The sequence below is a fragment of the Neolamprologus multifasciatus genome, chromosome 6 (genome assembly GCF_963576455.1).
Source record: "Neolamprologus multifasciatus chromosome 6, fNeoMul1.2, whole genome shotgun sequence".
Classification (NCBI taxonomy): Eukaryota; Metazoa; Chordata; class Actinopteri; order Cichliformes; family Cichlidae; genus Neolamprologus; species Neolamprologus multifasciatus.
The window spans coordinates 34,363,362-34,387,916 of NC_140444.1; the positions used below are offsets into that span (position 1 = coordinate 34,363,362).

The 24,555-nt window shown below is 41.6% G+C and overlaps 1 protein-coding gene across 12 annotated transcripts in view; it reads right to left on the reverse strand.

Annotated features, from left to right (window-relative positions):
- cacna1ab (calcium channel, voltage-dependent, P/Q type, alpha 1A subunit, b) overlaps positions 1-24,555 on the reverse strand; it is a 159,281-nt gene that overhangs the window by 16,514 nt on the left and 118,212 nt on the right. For 2 of the 12 annotated variants that reach the window (XM_085164307.1, XM_085164317.1), the window contains exons 37-45: positions 23,913-24,040; positions 21,937-22,033; positions 13,081-13,186; positions 12,657-12,764; positions 9,127-9,230; positions 5,159-5,280; positions 3,878-4,013; positions 2,428-2,541; positions 183-218 (exon numbers count right to left, since the gene is read on the reverse strand). In XM_085164307.1, coding sequence (XP_085020433.1) covers positions 183-218; positions 2,428-2,541; positions 3,878-4,013; positions 5,159-5,280; positions 9,127-9,230; positions 12,657-12,764; positions 13,081-13,186; positions 21,937-22,033; positions 23,913-24,040 — 951 coding nt within the window. Of the gene's footprint in view, positions 1-182; positions 219-2,427; positions 2,542-3,877; positions 4,014-5,158; positions 7,414-7,741; positions 9,231-12,656; positions 12,765-13,080; positions 13,187-18,039; positions 18,137-21,936; positions 22,034-23,912; positions 24,041-24,555 lie in introns of those variants that run through there. The other 10 variants (XM_085164310.1, XM_085164308.1, XM_085164312.1 and 7 more) reach the window with 10 other exon arrangements.

Genomic DNA, 24,555 nt, shown 5'->3' on the forward strand with positions numbered 1-24,555 from the left:
TGGCGAGTCGAACTGTTTCACTGCTGCTCAGCTCCACCCATATGGCACCTGATGTGGGGCGAAATGACCAGCAAAACTACAATCTGCTGCAGATCCAGTTTGGAAAGACAGACCGGCAGAGAGAGAGACAGAGGAAACGAGCGGGGGAGAGGGCAGATGGAGATAGAGCAAGAGGTACATACACTGAGGTTATTTCCGCGAGGCCTGTGTCTCCTCCGCTGCAGAGCAGGCGAACACAGAGATGATAACGTATAGCAGAGCAGTGTAGCACGCACACGCACGTACACGCACACACGCACACAGAGCACAGGCCCGACGTAGCATAGCCACCAGGACCCGAGGAGAAAAAAGGATGGAGAGAGAGAAGTCGATAACAGGGTAAGACAGTGATTTGTGGAGGAGAGAAAGAGAGGATTTGTTTTTTGAAGAGGACAGATGAGGATGTCGGACAAAAACACAGGAGGATGAAAAATGAAATACAATAAAATGATATAAAGGAAGAAATGAAGGAGGAGTCGGGGTGCAGAGACAGGAGAAAGAGAGAAAGAGAGAGTTCAGTTAATTTCAGGATGTCCAGCGCGCAGCACGCATCAGAGCCAAGAGATCTGCGGGCGAGCAAGAGGAGACAGAGGACACCCCCCCCACACACACACAAACACACACTCTTACACACACACACTTACCGAAATAGCACGAGCACTCTGGAAGGCAGAGCAGTGTTAGAATACAGTAAGTAACAGTGTACAGACGCACATGTATACTGTTTACACAACACGCACGCTTAAACACAGATACACACTCACAGATACACTCACAGGATATTTTCTACACAACTTTCCGTAGTTTCTGGATACTTTACGATTATAGAGACATTTTTCATTTCAAAGCAGCGTCATATTAAACTACACTAAACCTCAACTCTATTTTTCAGAGTTGACGACTTAGCAATGTTCAAATGTATAGGTGACAGACCTGGGTCAGGCAGTGTTTGCTTTAATGAGTGCATACTAGTGCGCAGATACTAACTATGAAAAGCATCTAAGACAATACAGTACAATAAGTCACAGCCATTGGATAACTGTACAACAATGTGAGGGTAAGGTGATAACCGTTAGCTTTATTGTAACGTTACGTTTAATAAGTGCTTCCACAAAAACATAAGTAAAAAGGTATAAGCTGATTTTTTATTATATGCACAATCCTGCTGTTTACTCCAACTGCTCGGACAGAAAAGCCTTATGAAGGAACCAACATACCAAAGTGAGAGCAACATGACGTGATGCAGTGAAATGCTGTGGACATGAATGTGTTGGTGTGTGTGTAACTGCAGCCAGAGGCTTCAATATAAGTACGTAGGTCCACAAGCGCTGTATGTGACATGTGCTGAAATGTTTGATTAACTGAGTTTCAATAATCCTTCTTTAAAGTAAAGATTTATTGCGTTATTTAATTAGATCCTTACTGAACTAATTCAACACCTGCCTTGGCGTGACAGGTTTAGCTAACACACCTCTGACTGTGGAGTGCTGGAAAAGCCCTCTGTTTGAAAGGATTTGTGTGCCACAGTTGAGGATACACAAACCTGATCTGCAGATGTATCGAATCTTTTTTTTTGCCAAAGTTTTGTCAGTTAAAAAAAAAAGGCATGCCTTACATGCGTGCACCCATCATCATACACGCCACAGCTTCACTTCAGTGACAGCGTGGGTAGCTGAGATCACGCTCTTCATCTTGTCAGTCATGCCCCAATATAATGAACAGATGACCCACTTTATGTGTAACTTTCACGTCAACAACCGTGTGCTTTGTTTCCCTTTAAGTGTTGCAGACACTGAGTTTTATTTACTTCGCAGCTGAAGAGTGACTCTGGCCACAGTTCACACGGGACAGACACACCAAGGATTCAATGGAAATGGAGCGGGGAGCAGTGACAGGGGAGGGGTTAAATATTCTCTACACACAGGTCTTCTAGATGTATATTAATATACATATCTAGGACACTGATCCAGCCTTCAGACCCAGTTTTACATTCTGCAGTGCTGCTCAGAGATGGAGCTTGGAGATGAGCAGTGATGGGTCAGATGCTGGAGGAGTGAAAGGTGAAAGGGAGGCAGTGCTGGTTAGAGGATGGGTGGAAAAAGAGGAGGGAAGGGAAACGAGACAGGGGGAAGTGAATTTACAGCAGTCTCCTGCCCTGACATTGCATCCTAAGTGGCACGTCTCATTCAGAGACCCAGAGTTACCTGAAATGCTTTAAGAAATATGAAAAATTATTATTCGAACGAGAAGGTTTTAGATGATGTCAGACTCGTTCCTTTTTATTTGTTTTAGGATGCAGAGAGAAGCTTTTCCAATTCACTTCAGCTGTCAGGCATAATGTGAGAGAGTGAGGATGACAGTGAGTGATGGTGAGATGAAGGTGCTCACTTGGTTGTCTGCCGAGAGGCGGGGCATGGAGAGGGTCCGCCCATGCCCATCCATTGGGTGATAGGGCTCAGTGTCGGAGTACCCGTCCCGCCCCATCTCCCTCATCTCTACCGTCTGTAAAACACAATGAGAGGGGGCGTGACCACTGTCTGCTGAGGGGGAGACTCGCTGACCAATCGAGCGAGGGGCATGACATGATGTTAATGAGTTACAAGGATAGGATTATTCATATGATATTAGTTTTCTTTTTTTTCAATTGCAGGACGATAATAGGACAATTTATGCAACAAGCTGCATAAATTTAGTGTGGGGATGGATTAGGTCAGCTTATAAACTATAAATCCACATAACTATAATATATTTAGATCCAAAATCCAACAAGGAAATACTTCTTTGGAACCACTGGAAAACTATTTTAGTATCAAGCTGCCAACCCTCTGAAAACTGGAGCCTCTCAAGAGCTCAACAGCCAACTTACACAACTTGTAATTCACATTTCGTCTCTGTGCAGCCGTCATGGGATTCAGAAGGGAGACGAGGCACTGGGGAGTAGGAGCACCCCAACAGACAAGCGGAAGTAAAGGAATAGTGGGGAGGAAAAGGTGTAGGTCACAAAACACATCTGTAAACTTTAAGCCACTGACTCGAGAGGAGGTTGGAGAGGAAACAGGAAAACTCAAGGGAGAGGAAGATGGTCAGACTGAGAGAATAAGGCAGGGGGAACATGGACTAGGAGGAGGAAGATGGAGAAAGAGAACGAAAGGAGAAGAGTGGGCACGTCTGGAAAAAGAAAAAGACTGCTGTTGTGCCTGCGGAGTAACAGCAGCAACATCGAAACGGCAGGAATGAAGGAGCTGATTAAGTGCTAATATGTTTTTTCCAGTTCTGTAAAGGTGTCTTCCATGGCTTAGATGCCTATCCATCCACTTGTGTGCTTAGATATAATTACAAAAAGACATTTCTAAATAAAATGCTCGCCAAGGAGCAAAGGAAACCAGGAGCATAGTGACACACCTTACCTGCCTTTAACTGCTCTCTTTAGAAAGCTGCGCTTTTCACTTTACAATGCAGAGCTCTGAACATTTTTACAGGTTAATATAAGATCGTTTCAGCTTTGAATTAGCAGCGGACACTGAAGTGGAGAAAACCCTCTAAAATGTTTTTAACTGTATTTATTTAGCAGGAAGTTTTACATGTTAGATGCTTTAGAAAAACGTAATAGCAAGTAGGGTCACTGAGTAGCTACACGAGCTGAAAAACCCTGCAGAAGCAGATTGTTGAGCTGGGGTTGGAGTTTCTGCCCTCCAAATAATTAGATGCAGTCTTATAGTTACATGTATCCTTCTTTATTATGTCCACAGATGTTACTAGACCAGTGTGGAAGCAGGGACTGGTTGGGTTTAGACTGATGTTACCACGGTGACAACATGCATGTTCGGTGTCATTATACCTGGGGGTTGTGACGGTTGTCGTGGAGGTCGTCGGGGTAGGGTCTGTCCGGGCTCCAGTTACCCGTCTTTTGGAACATTTCCTGGGCTTTGGCCGTCACCCATGACTGGCTCTCAGTCATGCCACCCTCAGGAGGTCTGGCACCCACACACACACACACACACATAAATGTGAATATTTTTGGAATGCTAGGGTTACCGTAATTTTTCAGTAATCCTTAATGCAACAACACCGAATTTCCAGAAGACCAAGGAATTAATTTAGAGTGGGATCAATATGTCGGCTACTATTGACCTGTTTACTGATTTATAGAGTCCGTCTAAACAGGAGCAGTACTTCAAGCTTAATTTTAATCTTAGCGTGGTAACATGATTACAGATACTATAATTATCATATTGTTGCTTATACTCATCTTGATAAACAGCGCTTGTACTTTTTCTGTATCTGATCTGATTTATGTTTACACTAAATTTAAAATCCAGGGTTTGGAAATGAAAATGAAAACAAAATTACATTTTTATCTACACTTGAGGAAAAACTAATATCATAATTAACTGAAAAATAAGTCTGTTACAGAGATCACAGTATATATTTGTCAGAGGTTTGTTTTAAGGATTAGGGTTTCTTTACCTCAAACTTCTCATTCACAGTAAAACATCAGTATATTATTTGGTTTGATGTGATGATATGTTTAAAAAAAACAGAAGCATGAGATTCAGCTGAGGTGCGAGCTAGTGGCACCATCTTTCTCTGCAAAGACTTTAATAAGTCTTTAATAAGAGAATAATAATAAAGTTATCAAAATTCCAGCAAACTTTGGAGCATCCTAACTGTGGCATGTTTTATAATCAATATCTTTCAAAGTTTAAATAAGGAGACCAAACTAAATAAGAGTTTTGATAACCTTCAAGAAGTCACATGATGCCTTATATTCTAAATTTTGGCTCCTAAAATATTATAGTGAAAAATGTACAAAAAAACTTTTTCTAGTGTGACTTTCACTGTAATAAGCATAAACAGCTGTAAAAGGTCTGGTAAAAAAAAGAGAGAGCACATTTTGCTTGTTTTTACTTTCAAACCTTTCCTTTCAGCTCACTATAGCTCACAATCATTAGCTGGTATGGAACTGGCACAAAAGGGGGGAAAATAAAAAACAAACAAACAGATTTTTTAAATTGATGTACAGTGTGCATGCGACAGTATGCGTAATGTATTTGTACTGGACGTTTCTGTCTGAAGCGCCTCATTGCAGTGTGTATGGGCTTCCCCGTTTTCTACTCACATGCTGTTGATGTTGTCTAGCTGCGTGCTGGACAGGCCGTTCTGGCCCTGGCCTCCCTGGCCGTCCGTGCCGCCTCCCTCAGAGGGCGGCTCCATGCGCTGAAACATTAATGGCGTTCGGTTCTGTGTGAGATACACGACATGGCCTGCAGGCTTGCATCAGGCACACTCAGGGGGGCAGACACAGGACACAAACACAGGATGCACTCGCAGCATGCACCCACACGGGGGCGCCATCAGCAAGCACATGGCTGTGGGTATCCAAGGTAAAGTTTCCCCAAAGACTACTTGATCTAGAGTCTGCTTGCTACCCAGAAAGTGTTGAAGGGACACTGTTAACTCTGATATGTTGGGTAGAGATTCAGGGTAGCAAAACTGATCTCAGATCCGTGTCAGAGGGGAGCTTTTACCTTGAGGTAAGATTGCTCTTAAATCTCAGGTCTTGGACCAGGTTCTCATACTCACAAAATATATCTATATAGAGACATTTTACTCAAAAATCATATACTGATCTGCCAAGTTGTTTTGAGTAACATGCCATTTCAAGAGAAGTAGTAATCTGATCCTAAACCAGCAGTATTAAAAAGCAACTTCTGCTTCCATCAGACAGGTCAAAGGTCAAGCCGTTTTACTCTCAGGAGATCCTGTTTCAACAGAGTCCTCTCTGGAGTGGCTTAGCGTTGACGGTTCATGACTGTGAGAGCCCATGTCATGTCCCTCCATGGTCTGGAAGCTAAAGGCCGGAGGATAAATGACTGAAGAGCTGCTCAGAAACAAATTCAAACCTCTTCAGACACATCGGGCTGATCTGTTGGACAGGAAGTCTGGCTACAATGTGCACCATTAATAATGGCCAGCTTTGGTTAGCTGCTTAAAAATGCTGACATTATCTAAGCTCGCCACAGGACACGAGCTTATGAAGTCACAAAGATATCACTTAAAAAAAAGCCATACGTTTTTTGATCCTGTCCAACTGTCTTTTCCAGTGTCAAAGAGAAAAACAGTTTAAGTTTGTCTCTGAACAGTTTTGTTCTAGCACCAGAGCCACTGATGGATCCTGACAAAACTCATGGTAGAAATGTTTAGATGGATAGGATAATGACAAACAGAGAAACACTGAACACCTCTGGCTCCAACTGAGTATGTTTCTGCAGTTGTGTGTGTATGAATGAATGTTCCCATGATAGAATGATTACACAGGGAGACACTGGTCTCAGGAATCTTCCCTCAACGTCCCTGCAGACAGAGAAGGGAGCAGGCAGATTCAAAGAAACACGGGCTGAAGAGAATGGGTCTCGGTTAGAGAAACGTGGTGGCAATCAACCTGGATTGACCAAATAGGGAGAGCTTGACAGGTCAAAGTCTCTAGCTTCCTGGAAGGATAAATAGAAGACAGAAGGACACAGATGGCATGGAGGATGGGCACAAGGGACATCGGACAACATCCATGGTAAGGAAACAAAGTAGCCAACAAAGACGAAACAACAAAATACTGACAGACAACGATAACAAACAATGACTAAGACATTTCACACTTGACATGTGCACAGCAGGAAGGAATGGAGGCAAAGAGGTAAACAGATGAGTTGTTAAAGAAAGGAGCCACCCTTAGCTTCTTTTATTAGTCATTTTAGGTCTAAAATAAATATTTGTCAATTTTACTTATTTTCTCTTTCTGATTTGGGGTCTGAGCAACAACAGGAAGCCGTCACGACCCGAACGCCTCACCGAGGACCCATCAGGAAGCATTCTGCCTCAACTGCCTCCTTTCAATGTGGAGGAGCAGCACCTGTACTCTGCCTGTGTGTGCAACCTCATTCTTTAGGGTCACTAACCACAGCTTGTGGCCATAAGTGAGGGTGGGAACATAGATCGACAGGTACAGCATCTAGATGAGGTCAAAGTTATCAGTGACGTTAAGTAACCTTAACCATTAACCATATGTTTTGAAGAAAAAACCCTCAAGACTGGAGAACATTTTGCAAAAGCCCAAAGATCACACATTTTCATTGTACAGTGCTGCTAGACCTTAGAGCAGAGGTAGGGAACTCCAGGCCTCGAGAGCGGGTGTCCTGCAGGTTTTACATCTCAGTCTGGGTCAAAACACCTGAATCAAATGATTAGTTCATTAACAGGCTTCTGGAGAACTTCAAGACATGTTGAGAAGATAATTTAGCCATTTAAATCAGCTGTGTTGGATCAAGGACACGTCTAAAACCTGCAGGACACCGGCTCTAGAGGCCTGGAGTTCTATACCTCTGCCTTAGAGCGGCGGTCCCCAACCCCCGGGCCTCGGACCAGTACCGGTCCGTGAGTCGTTTGGTACCGGGCCGCGAGAGTTGAGGCTCAGGTGTGAAATGTATGGTTTTCAGGGTTTTTATTGGTTTTCAGCATTATTTTGTTATCTTTTTAATCGTTAACTCGGTTTTCCTGGGTCTTTTCACGTGTGTTATGAATAAATCTTCTTTTTTTTGGTACCGGTACTAGTTTTATTTTGTTGTATTTATCCGCGACACCTTCAAGGCCGGTCCGTGAAAATATTGTCGGGCATAAACTGGTCCGTGGCGCAAAAAAGGTTGGGGACCGCTGCCTTAGAGGGTTAACCAAAAGTGGGCTTGTTGGCTCAGAAACTAAGGAAAGCAGCTTTCACTAGGGAGCACTTAAATCTGAAAAGCCACATCCAGGCAGTTCTGTTCACTAATTACTGTTTGCTGAAGAAATCAGCGCTCTATGTAAATGTGAAAATGTTCCGTCATGCTGGATGTGAAAAAATAACTTGTGGCGCGTGTGTTTCTTTTTCACTTGTGTGCCTTTATAGTGTGTGCATTGGCCACACATTGCACATTACAGAGGGTGGATAGTGTTACTTTAACGGCAGGATCCCAGTGGCAATGCTATGGGTAATGCCGCAGGGGGATGATAGGATGACTGAAAAGTGAAACCAAATGCCCAACCCTACTGGGTATCCAAACCTGATGCTACGGAAAAAAAAGACTTCTCTAAATATACACGTGAAGATTTTGGGTGGATTCTTCCTTCAAAGCAGCACGGTAATATGAAAACAAAGACTGCAGCAGAAAAGAGGAAAGCAGTCGCGAGATAAAGTAGAGATGACGAGATGGTGAAAGTCATCGTGCACTGCTGATGTTGAGAGAGCTGGTGTCGAACTGTCCGTTCAGTCCGATGGGATAGCTGCATTCAGGACACACGCTGTTTTTGACATGATGTAGTGTTGGTAAGAGAAAGGAACAACATACTCTCCATTCACCAATGCACTCCTTCATTCGACAAAATGGAAATCTGGAGACAAGACATGCATCTGAGTCAGTAAGAATGAGCCTGACGCCATTACATGGGCAAATCTAGGAGCGATTGCACAAGTGGAGAGATGTTTCCACACAAGCGAGTGCATCTTAAAGGCATTCATTGACACAAGGGGACGAGCACTGACAAGGAACAAAGGTAAGGCCATGTGGTATCATCATCATCATCATCATCACTGTTCAGAAGATTACAAGCAACAAAATCCTTAGTTTAACCTTTGGTTATGCTTTATCATCCTTACCATGCTCAAATTATCCATGATAAAAAACAAACAAAACAAGTGAAAGTGTGGGGGAGGGTTGTTCACTGTCTGGAAGAAATTATATAAAATAACTCTTTTAGCAAGCTTTGTAAAATAATAGGCTTCTTGGTCTCTTGGTTAGCCAAGAAAGCAAGAAGGTACTAGAAAAAGTATGCAGATTTTTAGAAGCATGCTAAAGAGACGGTACAGGGCAAGAGGGAGGTAAGCTGTGCTCAGGAGTGTAGCTGGGAGTCAGCACAGGATTTAAATGTATAAGACATGTTTCTTATTCTTTTAAATCCATATCTGGCAGAAGAACGGCAAACAAGAGACGACCAGGAGGAGGAACACAAAAAGAAAAAAGTCTTTCGGCATTTGGAATATGTCTCTGGCTTGGAGTCTACCTGTTCCTCTCGCAGGGCCTGCAGCTTTTTCATCTTGCTCTGCCGGTAGTACTCCATGATCATCATGGCAGCGTAGATTTTGCCCACCGTCAAGTCTGTGGCTGCTGAGAAAATGACAAGTTACCCTGCAAGATTAGACCCGAGTGTGATGGGACCCTGAGCCATGGGGGAGGGATGGGAGTGGGGGACAAGACACAAACACTGACAGAGAAATACACAACATGCATAATCCACCAGCAGCTGGAGATCTTAGCTTAGCATTAAAACATAAATAAAACTGTAACGTCAACAAAATACTCAGCGTTTGCTTTTTCTGAGCTGAGGAGCTCCTAGCTTTAGCTGACAGAGGTACATGCCGAGAATATTTGATCAGAGGTTACTGATACTTCTGAGCAAAGAAAAACTTTAGTTTCAGCAGTTTTGGTATGTGGATAAATAAATCAAATATACAAATAAAATTAATTAAAAGTTTACCAACCATTTAAGCAACTGGAAAGGTTTGGGTTTTGCTAGGAAGGATAAACACATAAACACTCTGGACCAATAGAAGAAGGTAATGTGGTCTGATGAGCCCAGATTTACCCTGTTCTAGACTGATGGGCACGTCCCCGTATCATCGAGCGATGACGTTTTTCTCAAGAAGGTAGCAGCAGGGACAATTTCATGGTTTGAGCCAAGAGTTGTATCATGACCGCTTTCATACATTTCAGAATGTCAGTGGGACAGTTTGAGCTCTTGTTGGGAGAATAGGGACCAAGTTTATTTAAACTGCTTCAGTCTGCACACAGTTACTGCTGCCACTGCAAGCCGATTTGCAACCCACCTCCACACCAGCTTCTCCATTTCATTCCATTATGACTTAATCAATGTCATGTTTGTTATCAATGATGTCTGCTCTCGATTTTACTGGCGTTCTTCCCACCTTAGGATTTCCACATATGCGTTTTACAGGGTGGGAGGATCCCAGAACAAAGCCACCCCGGCAAATATGAAAACAAATGAATTCTTGGGAGAAATTTATGAGCAAGCACACAGTCTGAAAGTTTACATAGCAAATACCTTTAAATGTTAAAGGAGCATTTCTGGCGGTTCTTAAATTATATCTTGCTTATGAACACTGTAGCTTGTCAAAAAAAATTATATTGCACTTTCTAAGGGCAAACAAGAACCAGTATTACTTCATCAAAATACTTAACATTCAACAAACGAATACAATTTTTTGTTTTTTTGGAGAATATCAGTAACCACTGTGCAAACATTCCCGAATGAAGCCTTAACTGAAACAAGGTTAAGCTCACTTGCTGGTGTACTACAGGCATATACAATATCACAACACAGTACAGTAACAAAGCTGGTAGTCTTTTCACAGGCAGATGCTGTTCTTATATCTTTTCAAAGGACATGCTCTTATTATTTCGCTCTCATCTTATCATACAAGGAAAAGAAATTCCTTATAGATTAATATGAAGGCTTAGGACTAGGCAGCCACCTCATTAAGAAACGTGGACACCACAGCCAAGTGATCCCTGAGAAAAAAAGGAGCTCAATTTTTTTCCAAAAACTCCGGATACGTATCCCCAGAGTTTGGGTGAAACACATAAATATTTAAAATCAGAAAAATATTGAGCTTTGTTTCAACTGTCTGTGAACACTGTGAATCACTAGATTACACCGCATACTTGTGGCGCCCTTTTCAAAGTGGCGTGGCTAAAAGTCTTCGAGCATTAAAACTGATATCAATGTGTGATAAGATATGACCACACATATCTTATATCTCAATCAATGCCATGCATTGGGTCAAAGTACTAAGAAGTAAACATGCAGTATATGCATTTTCATAAACTCATTTTTAACCAATCAGGCTTTACATTCATTACATTTGTATAAAGGTTTAATCTTAAAGTCTTCCTGTAGTGAAAAGACTTCTATAGAGGATCTTCTATAGTAGGCACCTCCTGATAACAGGAATGACTGAATGGGTGGATAGTTTCATGGTGTGAAACTATCCACCCCTGCTGTTTCTACTCTTATGTGATGCGTCTGTGTGCCCATGTGAATCTAAGTATGGTATGCTGTATCTGTACATGTTATCTGAAGGGTAATCCCATTTAAAATCAATCAAAGCTGAATAAAGTTCCCACCTTTTTTATGTACAATCACTTTAGTATAGTTAGTGAAGGCATATCAAATTTTACTTTACTATAAACACCTTTTCAACTACATGAGGATGGGTCAAAACGTTGGTCCCTTAGTTTGCTGAATTTGAGCCCTTGTGTCTTTATGAGAACTTAACGAGATACCCTCTGCGTATTCAACTTACAACAAAAGCCATCTTCAGGACTAAATTTATCTGATCAATGTGATATGCCCAGGGAACATGTGAGCACTAATGATGCTCCTCCATTTCAGAGCCATAAGATATATTAGCAGATTACAGTGACACAGGAGTTACAGCTAGAAGCTGAGCCTGATACCAAAACATAAGGGCTAAGTACAAGTAATCAGTTTTTCACATTGTTGTGGAGGAATTTTGGCCCACTGTTGCTTTTGTTCACTGAAGTCTGCAGGCATTCATTTAACTCTCCACAGCATTTTAATCAGGTTGCAGTCTGGACTTCATTGTAGCACCTTGATCTTTTTCTTTTTCATCCATTCTGTTGTAGATTTGTTTCTGTGCTTGGAATCACTGACCTGCTGTATGTTGGGCCGAACTTTAGCTGTGGGAGACACAGCCTCACATTTGAATGAGTTCATGGTGGACTGAATGAGTGCAAGGTGCCCAGGTCCCATTGCTGTAAAACAATCCTAAATCATCACTCCATCACCGTGCTTGACAGCTGGTATGAGGTGTTGTTGATGACATACTAATTTTTTGGAGCTAGTCATTATAGTCCAACACTTTTACTTTGGTCGTCCTGTAGAAAATGTACACAGAATCCTACAAGGAGGTAAAAAGGAGACCTTTTGTGTTAACATTTTAACCAAGTTTATCCAAAATGCACAATTTTGAAGTTTTCCAGTGAATGATCAGAAAACAAGTAAAACTTCCCAGTTACCAAATGATTTAGTGCCACAAATGATTCTCTCCTGGACCTGGAGTTAAAATTATTACAATTGATTAAGTGCTAAATTTTGACCCAACCTCATGTACAGTGAAGGCTTTGAAGTAACTTTGAAAACTAAAGTGTAAAGTTAACTGGATTTGGATTCATTAAATGACTGACTCTGAGCACAAATGACACGGTGTGACAAAGAGGCATCATCCATCGAAATTTACCGCCCAATTGATGATATTAGTCTGGCTTTATGCATGTACTATTTTGCTCTGGCCCAAAGTATTGGAGCAACATTTGCAAAGAATTTACATTTGTAAATCTATGCATGTGTGTAAGTACTGTTAATGTGTGTGTTTTTTGTTGTTGTTCCCCGATCAGGAGATGCAAAGCAGTGAATGACACTGGCTGGTAGAAGCTTTCCTCTTGGTGAGTTGGTGATCGGACACCACTTTGTGCTGTTTTCCTACAACTTACCCTTGTGAGGGGTAACCAGCAAGTCCAGTGTCTTCTGCGATAGGTTGGGCCAGATAGCCATCATCTCCTTTCTAAGCTCTGCATCCATCTGGTGCTTATCTGCACCACCTGGGTAGCATGTACCAAAAGCGTCCATGCACACACATTGAACATTTGTAGACACATGGAGACGTCCGACCACATGTGAAGAGCCCCCAGACACAAAAAGAGCAAGGTACCGACCAAAAGAGAGGCACAATGGCATGAAATCCAAAAAGAAATATATTTATCCATTCAGGCATCCAAACATTCACCCAAAAACAAAAAAATAATTTGTTAGCAATTTGTCATATTTGCTACAATAATCTAAAACATACTTCTCAAGAGAAAGAGACAGAAACTGTGAAGAAAGAGACTCAAAGTGTCACAGTACTTCATACCATACCCTTAGCAATCTTTATGTCCAGTGCTGTCCTTATCAGAGCCATGAGCGTGGAGTTAAAATGCACCGTGTTGTCATCAGCAACCGGTAGATCCATGCGCAGCAGCCTCTGTGGAAAGCCAGTCAGGGATGAGAGGATGAGAAAGGGATGTGTCCCTGCTGAACTGTGGTGTGCCTGAACCTCCAGGAAGGGGAGGGGATGAGGGGTTGGGGGCAGGGTTGAGAGAGCTCCATAGACTACAGCCAATTCCAGCTGGACTTGGATTGGATTTGTCCAGGTTTTATTCAATATTCCCTGAGAGAGATTAGAATTAAGGCACAGATGCCTGGGTGTAGAGTCAGTGAATCCTCTGATAAACGTGTGCCATATAGAGTGACTCTTGAGAATTCGTGGGTTAAGTCTGTTGCACAGCTTTGCTAATTTTTTGCATTGGCAAGTGCAAGAGCATTTACGTGATGACAGAATGTTGAATAGTCGAGTTCCAGTGTCTCCTGTTTCTTTTTTTTCCAGTGATACTCTACGAAACAGCACAGCTATATCCAATGAGGGCCATCTGCTGCTAAGCAACTGTGAGAGCTGAGAACCACAAGGAAGAACAATCGGAGCCGAAATGGCCTCCGACCCAACCTGTGCCCATGTTCCCTAAATGTGTGAATGCATGGGTGCATTTACACATCTCTGTTGTTACACACATATAGATAGATATAACAGTACACATACACAGACCCGACCCCCCCCCCCCCCCCCACCCTACCCCAACAATCATCCCTTCCCTCTACACTTACACACAATTATTTGCACAGACTCCAATTAAGAGTGCTTAATTGGAGTCCTTTAGAGACAAAATAAGTTGACTGAAGAACAATAACAGTATCACTGGTGTAATTCTGCTATTTTTCAGGAGACTGCTGTGGTTTTGTTTAACTGAGGCAACTGCTATAGAGCTCCCCCTACCTCTAAAGAGGTTCCCTGTCTTTACATGTCTATACCAGGTAAAACCAATGGAGAAACCTGCAGATAGAACTGAACAAGCTAGGCCAGCTGAGGTCGCTTGCCGTTCCTATCTTGACCAGTTAACATCCATCAGATTTACCTACGAACATGAGCGTTGGGCACTCACGATGGCAAGCACGGTAGTACGATGGCGGTGGAGTTGTGTACGTGCTCTTGTGTTCCTGAGTGTGTGCAAGTGTCGGGCATGCCCAAAGCCAAGTGTGCAGCAGGCAAAGGGCATCGGCCAACATCCACAGCGCTCGACAGGCAACAGGCAGGCAGGCTCGATGTCGCCCATAGCCATGCGACAAAGAGGATTTCATGCAACACCCCATAGAAAAATCCAACAAACTCGGACACAGCATGCAACATGCATTTACTTCACTCCCACTATCTAAGCCCAAACTCTTCCCACCCAGCCCACTACTCCCCATGACTTCCCTTAAAACCCACTTTTACAATACAAGCAGCCGTGCATCCGCGCAAAGAGAGTATCCTCAATCCAATCGGATTGATCCTACTGATTGACAGGTAATTTCACACTTTTTGGATTCTTCTTTTATTTTCTCCTTCTACTTTTTACATTCATGGCTGCCCTAAAGTCAAATTGGACAGCGAGGTGTTACTTCGTATCAAGTCAAGATCTCTCTCAATGCCAGACGGGTGCAGTGTCTTAAGGGGGTGTAAGAGTTAGAGAGGATTAGAGTTGTGGCATTCCCTGAAAGAAGAAAAAAAATCATATAGAAGTTTAAAAAACAGATGATTGAAGTTCTGTTTTTTCTGTTTATTTTATTTATTTTTTTGGTTTTGGACCAACCAGACTTTGTGGTAATAGAGCTGTAGGGTAAGGGGACCGGGGCGTATCAAAGGGGACACATGGCAGGGATAACAGTTAGTCGGGCTAAACTAGGCAACTCTAAGCTTGGTCATGAGATGTAGTTACAGATAAAAAGGTAAAGGTGAGAATGAGCAGGGAGAGGAGGGTTGTGAAAACACTGAAAGAGTAAAAGAGGAATCAAGAGAACGTGAGTCAGTGTGATTTAAACTGAGAGGAGAACTGAGAGTGTGTGTGCAGATAGAAAAGAGAAAAGAGAGGCTGAAAATTACAGAACACGACAAAAGATAAAGACGAAGACTAAAAACAACACTGACAGAGGTCAGTTCAAAAGAGACAATCTGTCGTAGCAATACACATTTAACAGCTTTTTCTTTTTTTTACTTTGAGTAAAGGGCTTTGTGTCCACCAAAGTGAAGATCAAGAACTTTGCCTAAATATTAAGAGCAATGTAAACCTTCCCCTCTTTATTCATTAACTGTTTCTCATATCACAAGGTTCTTTAATTGACTTCTTTTCGTCGGATTTGTGTAAATGAATACTGGAAGGTTCTGATGGCTGAAGTATGTGATGGGTGCTAGTGCCAAGACAGTTTGACATACTGGAGAGGAAACCAAGAGAAAGAACAGGAAGGAGAGGTAAAGTGGAGACAGAGTGGGCTTGACAGAGGGATGTAATGAAGGAGTGAAGATGGCTCCTAATTGGTGACAGACAAGTGGATGTAGAAGTAGAAAGACAGAAGAATGCGAGGGAAAGGATAGCTGAAGCAGAAGGTCAGTGGAGAGAAGAGGAAAACAGAGGAAAAGGAAGAATGAGAGAAGCAAATGGATAGTACAAAGATTACTGACATCCAGATTCAACAGAAATGAGTAACGCTGGAGATTTTCTAATAATTGTTAAAATTCCTGCTTTTCACTCACCACATATAATAAATGGGAGGCTACTGTACACACAGATATTTGGAGATACTGCACATACAGATAATTGACTTTAGGAGTCATATCAGGTGTAGCTCATTACAGGAGCAGGCAGATCTAATTTGGTGCTGGGTAAACAGAGTTGGCCAATTCATTAAGTATTTGCGTGAATTAGTGACTGTTGTTTCTTGGGAAATAATTTTAAGGGACTTTTTTTTTTGCTGTGAATTCTTCAAATAATTAACATATTTGTAATAACCTTGCAAAAAAAGTAAAGTAAAATTTTGAGGTAATAAAAGACATTTAAACCATTTTGGAAAAAAGTTGTAACATTACAAAAGCTGGAAATAGTGAAGTACCGTCAGTACTTTCTAGATACACCGTAGCTATCGATTCCCAACTTTCTGAGCTACTATTTCTGAGCTCCTGCTTCAGGTAAGCAGCATGTTTCTAATTTCTTTTTCAACCAACACCATCGCATGTTAGAGATTAGATCCTTTCACGCCAACCCTACAAAGAAGACCGTGACCATAAATATTACTGTTTTTAAAGAGTATAACATCTCAATAACTATAGTGTGGTTCACCAAAAAGGGAACACAGTCACTATTAATAATTTTCCAGTAGTGTATTTTACAACCTACACACTTGTGAGTAGCTTTGTTTCGTCTCCCTCCTTCTCAATTCTCGCGACAAATAAATTGAATAAAACTGAATAAAAAATTGAAATAAATTTTCTGTGAAAAGTGAATTTTGGCTCCTAATAATTGCCTTCAGATACAGCGAGTACTGCTAACCACAAAACCCTCTGAGCTGTTACTGAATTTCTAGGTGTAAGTTACATATTTCCTGATTTTAATTTAAAAAAAAACTTAATTTGATGTCATTAAAAAAATAAATAATCAGAGAAATCACTTCCCTCCTGGTTGAAGCACAAAAAGCACCAAACCATCTTGTCAACAGTGTTTTAGTGAATCTGGATGGCAATAAGAAGAAGGACAGGTTGAGAAGGACTCAGCTGAGGTGTAAAGAGAGAGCAGACAATAAGACGAAGAGACAGTGAATGCTGAAATGCTCAATCCAAATCTCTACACTGGTGGTCTGAGGAACAAAGAAGCCAAAGATGCTTGAATGTCAAAAAATCATCTTGAAAAATGAGGAAAAAACTACAAGGGCCAGAACATGTTTGTACAAGCATTGTATATGTGTATGGTAATGTGTGTGTGCGTGTGTATTACATAATACACAGAATAATAGAGCCATCCACAGGAATAAGAGGCACAGAGGTTTGAAGACAGAAACCACTGCCGGTCCTTCTGTACCCGCATCGTAAGCAAATATTGCACTGCGTGAACAAAACCCTTAATAAAATTATCTCAATTTAAGTGTTGCTTGTATATGTTTCCTGAAATAAATCAATGGCGTGTGGAAATTATGTATTTTTCACAATTTTTCAAGCATAATTTCACTGCACTAAAAATTTCTATAAGCATTTTATAGGACATAATTTTAAAATGCAAACCTGTAATAAATAATGAATAAATGTAGATTAAGTAGATGTATATTTTAAAACAATTTTTTTTCTTAAGTTTGAATGTTTCAGAACAAAATAGGCTATAAATAAATGAAAACTGAACGTAGTCATTAATATTTAGTGGACTTACACCAATCTAAAAACACATGGACGTCTGAAAGTTTTCTTACTTTCTAAGTTACACCTGTGCTTTAACTGTGTTTTGCTTGCGTCCGTGCAGGTTGCAGAAGGACTGGCAAAGCCTCCTCCGTTCCCTTACTCCTGTGGCTTGACGGGAGGAAATCAAAGAAAGAGGACTGACTACCAATCCACTATCACTGCACTTCACGACAAAAGCCCATCCCTCCATCCCCGCGGTCGGAGAGAAAGAAGAGAGGACAGCGCTCACCACCACCACAACCACCACTAACAGACAATGAGGAGAACACCGCTGGGAGGAGGGAGGGAAGAAGGGAGGGAGGTGGAGGAGAGTGGGTAAGAAGGAGGAGGAGGAAAAGGGACAGGGAGGCTTGAGCAAATGAAAGAGAAGAGGTTCTCTTCCCCAGCGATGGGGAGGCTGAAGAACGGAGACTTTATGGATGGGGAAAAGGAGAAAGAAATGAATGATGGGAGAGGGGAGGAAGAGGAGGAGGTGAGGGTGGTGGCTGAGGGGGGTGGAGGGGTAAGGTGGGGGGCGAGTCTACCTTATAGGCGACCCGGGCGGGACACCTCTTCCCGAGGCCTAGCGGCGGACACATGTGTCTTAGCATCTGATACATGTCTGTGTAACTGATCCGGCCGCTGGAGTGGCCACGAACACACACACACACACGTACACCATATATGCACATGCATCCAACACCCCATACACCAACACACCCACACCAGACAAAACAAAGACGGACGACGTAAAAACGTAAGAAAGAAAAACAATGGGGGGGAGGGAGGAAGAGGAGGATTAAGAGGGAAGGACGGAGACAGACAGACAGAGGTGTGTTCGGGGGAGACATGAGGAGAAATAAAAAGAAACCGACAAAGGAAAGGAAGAGGGGGGGAAACAAATACACAGAGGTTATTGTTTTGATCACTGTGGATATGTGGTTGCTGTGGTGAGAGAAAAAGAGAAGGAAAGAGAACGAGAGAGAAAGGGGGGGTGTGTTACGTGGCTTCTAGTTTGATATATTGTAACGTTAGTGGAGAGAAGAGGAGGGAAGGGAGGAAGGCAGGGAGAAAGGTTAGGGAAGGGGAGGGTTGGAGGAGGTGTTATTTAGTTTAGTTACTTGCTATACCGTTCTATGCGAGTCGAAAAGGGGATTTGAGTGGGTATTTTTTTTCGTTAAAAGTCGGTGCCCTCTTTCGCCGCTCGGATAGAACTGGCAGCGGGGCTTCTAGCAGGCAAAGAAAGCACCGCTGCAGAGATCGGAGTGAGTCACAGTGACAAGTCAATGCAGTCCATTATTGAGGCTTAGTCTCCACCAGGAACCTCCACTCACAGCTGTGCCTTTAGATGTTCAGGGGAGCCCTCCCTCAAGATGGGAAAGGTCACGACACATTTACAACAAGGGTAGCAGCTCAGTAGAAGGTATTCAAAAAGTTTTGGTTGTTTGAGAACCATTAGTTGTTTATAATACAATAAAATGCAACTGAATTAGCCTGTCCAGATAGCTTGTACCTATTAGTTTAGGTTGAATGAAGTGGAATATCTACTGAAGGGTACAAAGCACCTCAAAAAGAACCATTCAGTTTCAAAGTACTTCAATTTCGCAGTAATAATCAAAAGACGTACTGTTAGAAAGAGTGGATTTGAGAGTTTTGCATGATTGCTAGAGGCTGCCATGCCTCCAGACATGCTCGCAAAAGTATAGGATGAGTTTGATTATCATATGGATGTATGTTATGCATCCGGAGGGAGACAGATCGAGCACTTGTGAACATCGTACGTTTGTCGTAAAGCTTTTTATTCAGCCATGTATTTAAAACTTTACTGCAAAGTTCTATGTCTATTACTTAAACAAATATAGCCTTTTGAAATTGGGTGGTTCTTCTGATACACCCTGTATACAACAGGTCTCATACTACAGACACATTAGACGTCTAACAACTCAAATATAACTCAGTCAATAGAGGACAAGAACAACTTAACAGATGGAAAGGTGTAACATTGTGAACACACGTATCTGCAGCCTGATGCAGATTGTTTGGGTTTTTTAACTGTTAAATACTACAATGTGAATTAAAAATAAATTGTAAGTTCGCTTCAACTGGCTACTTAGCAGTGGCTTCAAAAAGCAAATGTAAACGGTATGACTAACAAATCTTCCCACGAACCTCTGCCGACACAAGCAGTTACTAAGAGGTACCTGGTGGACACAAGACTATTTTTTAATGTCAAGAGTCCTCGCCCCAAACCACACACACACCCTGCCCCTTTCCTTTTTTGTCCCCCACACACCAGAGCCACAAGCAGAGCAAGTTTGGCCATCTCATCACAGTACTTCAGATAACAGTTACCCAACTCCTGCAGATTGATTTTACATGAAAATTATACTTAAAGAACTAAAGGAGGTCGTTTGATAGCTGATTTGTTGTCTTATGAAAATAGTTAATAGTAGCTAGTCCTTTTAGCTTTAGGAAAAGTATTGCAAAAGTACGTTTAACTTCGATATTACTGTGCTAAAAGTACAAGGTGCATTTTATATAAAGGTAATGTAACAGGCTACATACTGGTTTTGGTGTGTCTAATTTTTAAAGCCACTATGTGTACTGGTTTGAAAGTCCATACAAGTTAAGAAGGGTTTAGAAAAGAAGCTACTCAAAAAAAAAACTTTCAATCATTATATCTGAAACAACCTTTTGTGCTACAAGGACAACCCGATAAGGAAGTGAAGAAAAACTGCAATTCCTCAACTGGACACTTGAGACTGACTCCAATTATTCAGAAAATCCATCTTAGTTTATACTTCGACTTTGAATAAATGTAGAGCCTACCATACACACTATACAAGTAGCCAATGCTGTTAGCATTTATCCCCGAGCTCTGCGATTTTACCACCAACACCAGGTGGCAGTGGAGTTTCCTCTCTTCCATTCTCAATCACCAAATTAAATTCCAGTTACTAAAAAATTTGTAACATATAAACAAATGCTGATCAGAATGGGCCATTCACAGCCTTGTGACCTGCGCTAATGTGACATGCTGCTACATTTCTAGAGATACAGACCAAGTTATGATAAACTAGTTGGAGTTGCTGAAGTGAAGTGTTTGTAGATTTGTTGGCACACTTTTAACCTTCTAGGATCATCATTGATGATGGCTAAGGCTAGACAATCAAAAATATATCAAAAAGAGTCTGTTTTGCCTTTCTTCAAAGTATGGGTTTAGGGTTAGATTTGCTATATACGATGACTTTGACCTCAGAGGGTTAATGCAATTATCTGATAAATAATATGTCTTTCTATATGACTAATTGTACATAAAACTTTCTAAGCGGTCCTGGCTCCAGTTTTGCTTTGTGGAATTACTGTTAATGGGCAGGTATTTGTGTATGTAATATAGCCCTATAATGTTTGATCACACCTTGTTAACACTAGGTTATAATGTAGCAATGATTTCCAAAAGCCAAGATGGCCATATTTCTAAAATTGAAGCGTAATAACAAGATTTTGGCTGAACTATGGCAATTTTTTCCTAGTGACATAAAACACAATGTTTTAGTGTTTCTGCGATCTATTTTAAAGAAATATGTTCTATTTTTGAATGAGTAATCTATCAGTATAAATGCACAAAAGACTACACATAGTGGCTTTAAAATGTAATATTACAAACAGGTTAGGACAGCTGTTCCCAAACATGTGCCATGGAAGTTAAAGATGTAGCAGCTTTTCATTTCAGCTAGCAACAAGAGCTCGTACTTGCTAGTTTAACTAGTGTCTATCACCTGAATGAGCTGCTTCAGTACAATCAAAATCTGCACACGTTTGACTTCCTGTGACACATGGCTGGAAAACACTGGCTGTTAAGCTCAGACCAAACTCTCTTTGTATGGCTCTGTAATAACCCCTGCCTCCCGCACCCGAACCCCAACTCAAACAAGAACAATGCACATTGCTCAACCATTTTCTGCCCAGGCAAAATTAGACAGCAAGCAGAAATAAAACACAATGGCTGACTGGAGTCTAAAGTCTAATGTTTACACAATCCTGAATTCAAAGTAAACATGTCAGTGTAATTTTCCCCAGCTTTCAGTCAGAAGACAATAGCAAGTGCAGTGCACCACCTCATGCTTCACACACTGGTATCAGTGTGTGTGTGTGTGAGTGTGTACAAGAGAGTGAGTGTGTGTGTGCATTTCTGCATTGTCCCAAACATTCTCATTGTCATGTCAGAATGCATATACAACAGAACCCCCCCCACCAAAAAAATGGTTAAATGGTGAAATGAGCTTAAAGCAAACCCAAAAAGAAAACTCAAACCAATGGAAATCAAAAAGTTGAAGTAAGAACAAATTGGTTTTAAGAGTGATAGAGAGCAACATTCATTCCAGTCTCTTAAAGGCGAGCAGGTTGCGTTTAAGTTTGTGCTTTAGGGGTTTGGTCCAAACCTTGCAGGCCACCCTATGTGGGCACTTCTTGCCAAGGCCCAGAGGAGGGGAGATAACTCGCAATAAACTGTACATATCCTTATAATGTATGCGCCCGCTGCAAGAAAAATACAAGGAGGGGAGGTTAGGTGAGGGAACACACAAAATACAGAGAGAGAGAAAAGAAATACAAAGGGAGCAGAAAGAAGAGAAAGAAAAAAAAAGCAGAGAGATTCAGAAAATCATCTTTAGCATGCACGCTCAAAATTCACAGGGGAGAAGGGAGGGTCACATTCATCTCAACTTTGGAAGAGAAGGCATTTAAAGTTATGAGAGAGAGAGAGGAAAAAGAGAAATCGATGGTTGGAAAATGCTCAAGCAGGCCAGCCTTAACTGTCCCACTCTGAACTATCATCACACGTTGTAGATCCCATTTGATCTGCACGCTTCTCGGATAAGACATCGGCACGACAGCAGACTTTACCCATTTCAGGGCAGGAGAGAAAGTCAGGGGTTAAGATGTTACTTTACATTCAGCAAAAGACTATTTATACATATGTGTAGATCAGGGGTGTCAAACATAAGGCCCGGGGGCCAGAATTGGCCTGGCAAACACACCAATCTGACCCACTGGACAGCTTTGGAAAATGTGAAGGAGGCATAAATTTTGGACTTTCAGATGAATTTTATTAAGTTCTCGTAACTCATATTTATTTCTTACAGGTTAAGCGCAAGAATCATGCTGAGAGATTGCTTTCATTTACTACAGCAACATGTTTTTTTATCATGTGGAAAAACTGAGAAATATTGTTGTGTTTGCATGTTTCTTTTCTTCTATGTAGACATCTCAGATATTAAACGTGTAGCTGAACTGTTTCACTGGGGCGACCCACTTAACATCAAAATGGGCTGTACGTGGCCACAGAGAGCGGTACAAAATATAAAAACAGCAGCATTTTTATGTTTTTTTGTTGGCTGCTTCAAATATTTATCGTGTTTTATTTTGATTATCTCAGCTATTTTGTGTTTCTACTTCAGCTGTTGTGAAAATGTGATGTTGTTTCTAGTACTTGTGTGGCCAAGAACAGTGCTAAGGCTTATCTAGCAATGAACTGTCAGGACTGAGACTACTGCAGCATCATGTCAGGCTTCAGGGAGCATTTCCATGACTGTACAATGTGGTGAGGGGGTTGGAATAAGGTTATTATAAAGAACAATAAATAAAGAAAATTAAACGAATTAATGTAGTTACATTTTACCAAAATAAGGTTTATATGCAGGGGTGCACATAAGTGGTCCGCACGTGCGCATTCACTGTCGTGCACCAGATAAGAAGTTGCAACGCGTGTTTGCGTCCATATAAAAGGCACTGTTTTTGTCCGCCAGAGTGGGATTTTCACGGCATATTCTGCACCACCTCTCTGTGCGTTCATCATTTGTTTGAAGCCAGCTCACCTCCTGTAACCACTTTTCCGAGAATACACGCTTCTTTTGCGGTTCGGACTCCTTGTGACATTTCTTTGGAGGTGGAGGAACACCAAAGTAATTGCTTAAAGGAGCTTCTTTAACATCTTTAAGAGTTCTAAACAAATGTCTGTCCTCCTCCGGAAAATCTTACGTACGCAAACGCGCGTTGCAACTTCTTATCTGGTGCATGTCTTTTATTTTGACAGAGATTGCGCACCTGCGGACCACTTATGTGCACCCCAGTGTATAAGGACGTTAGCCTGGAAGCATTATAATGGTAACAGTACAATGGTATTCAAAAAGTATTATTTTGTAAGACTTTAATATAATACAGTACTATAAGGGTTTTTTTACACTAAGATGCCATTTTTGGAGGTTAGTGTAGGTACACGGTAAAATAACAGTATATCGCTGTAAAATCTAGCTGCCATGAACTTTAATGTCTTTTAACAGAGAACTTTCCAACAGTGTGCAGTGTGTGTTTTAGTTGTATTTTTGTGTGGATTTGAGTCCACCTGTGTGTCACTCACCAGGCGGCAGGGTCGTACTCGGCCCATATCCTTACATACTCATCCAGGTGATGAGGCCCCAGGATGGAAGAGTCTCTAGTCAGGTACTCAAAATTGTCCATGATGACAGCCACAAACAGATTCAGCATCTGGAACAAGTACGTCGCAAACACAGTGATGTAAAAAATTTCTTCAAACAATAACATACCCTCACTGGCCACTTTATTAGGTACATGTTAGCCCTGGGCTGGACCCATGTTTTGCCTTCAGATCTGGCACAGATTCAACAAGGTGCTGGAAATATTCTTCAGAGATTTTGGTCCATATTGACACGACAGCATCACACGGGTGCTGCAGATCTATCAGCTGCACATTCATTAAACAAATCTCTATTTCTAGCGTATGCTGGAGGAATGCGGAGGCCATTTATGTACTGATTTTATTTCAAGAAACCAGTTTGAGATGATCTGAGCATGTTATACTGCTGGAAGCAGCAAAGTGGCTGGTGATACGAGGCAGGATGGACCCATGCTTTCATGTTCCATTTTATTGTTACAGCAGAAATCAACAGTCCAGGCAACATTTTATTCACTTCTGTTGAGCCTCAGCCTCAGTTTCCTGTTTTCTGTTGACAGGAGTGCTACTTGTTGTGGCCTTCTGCTTC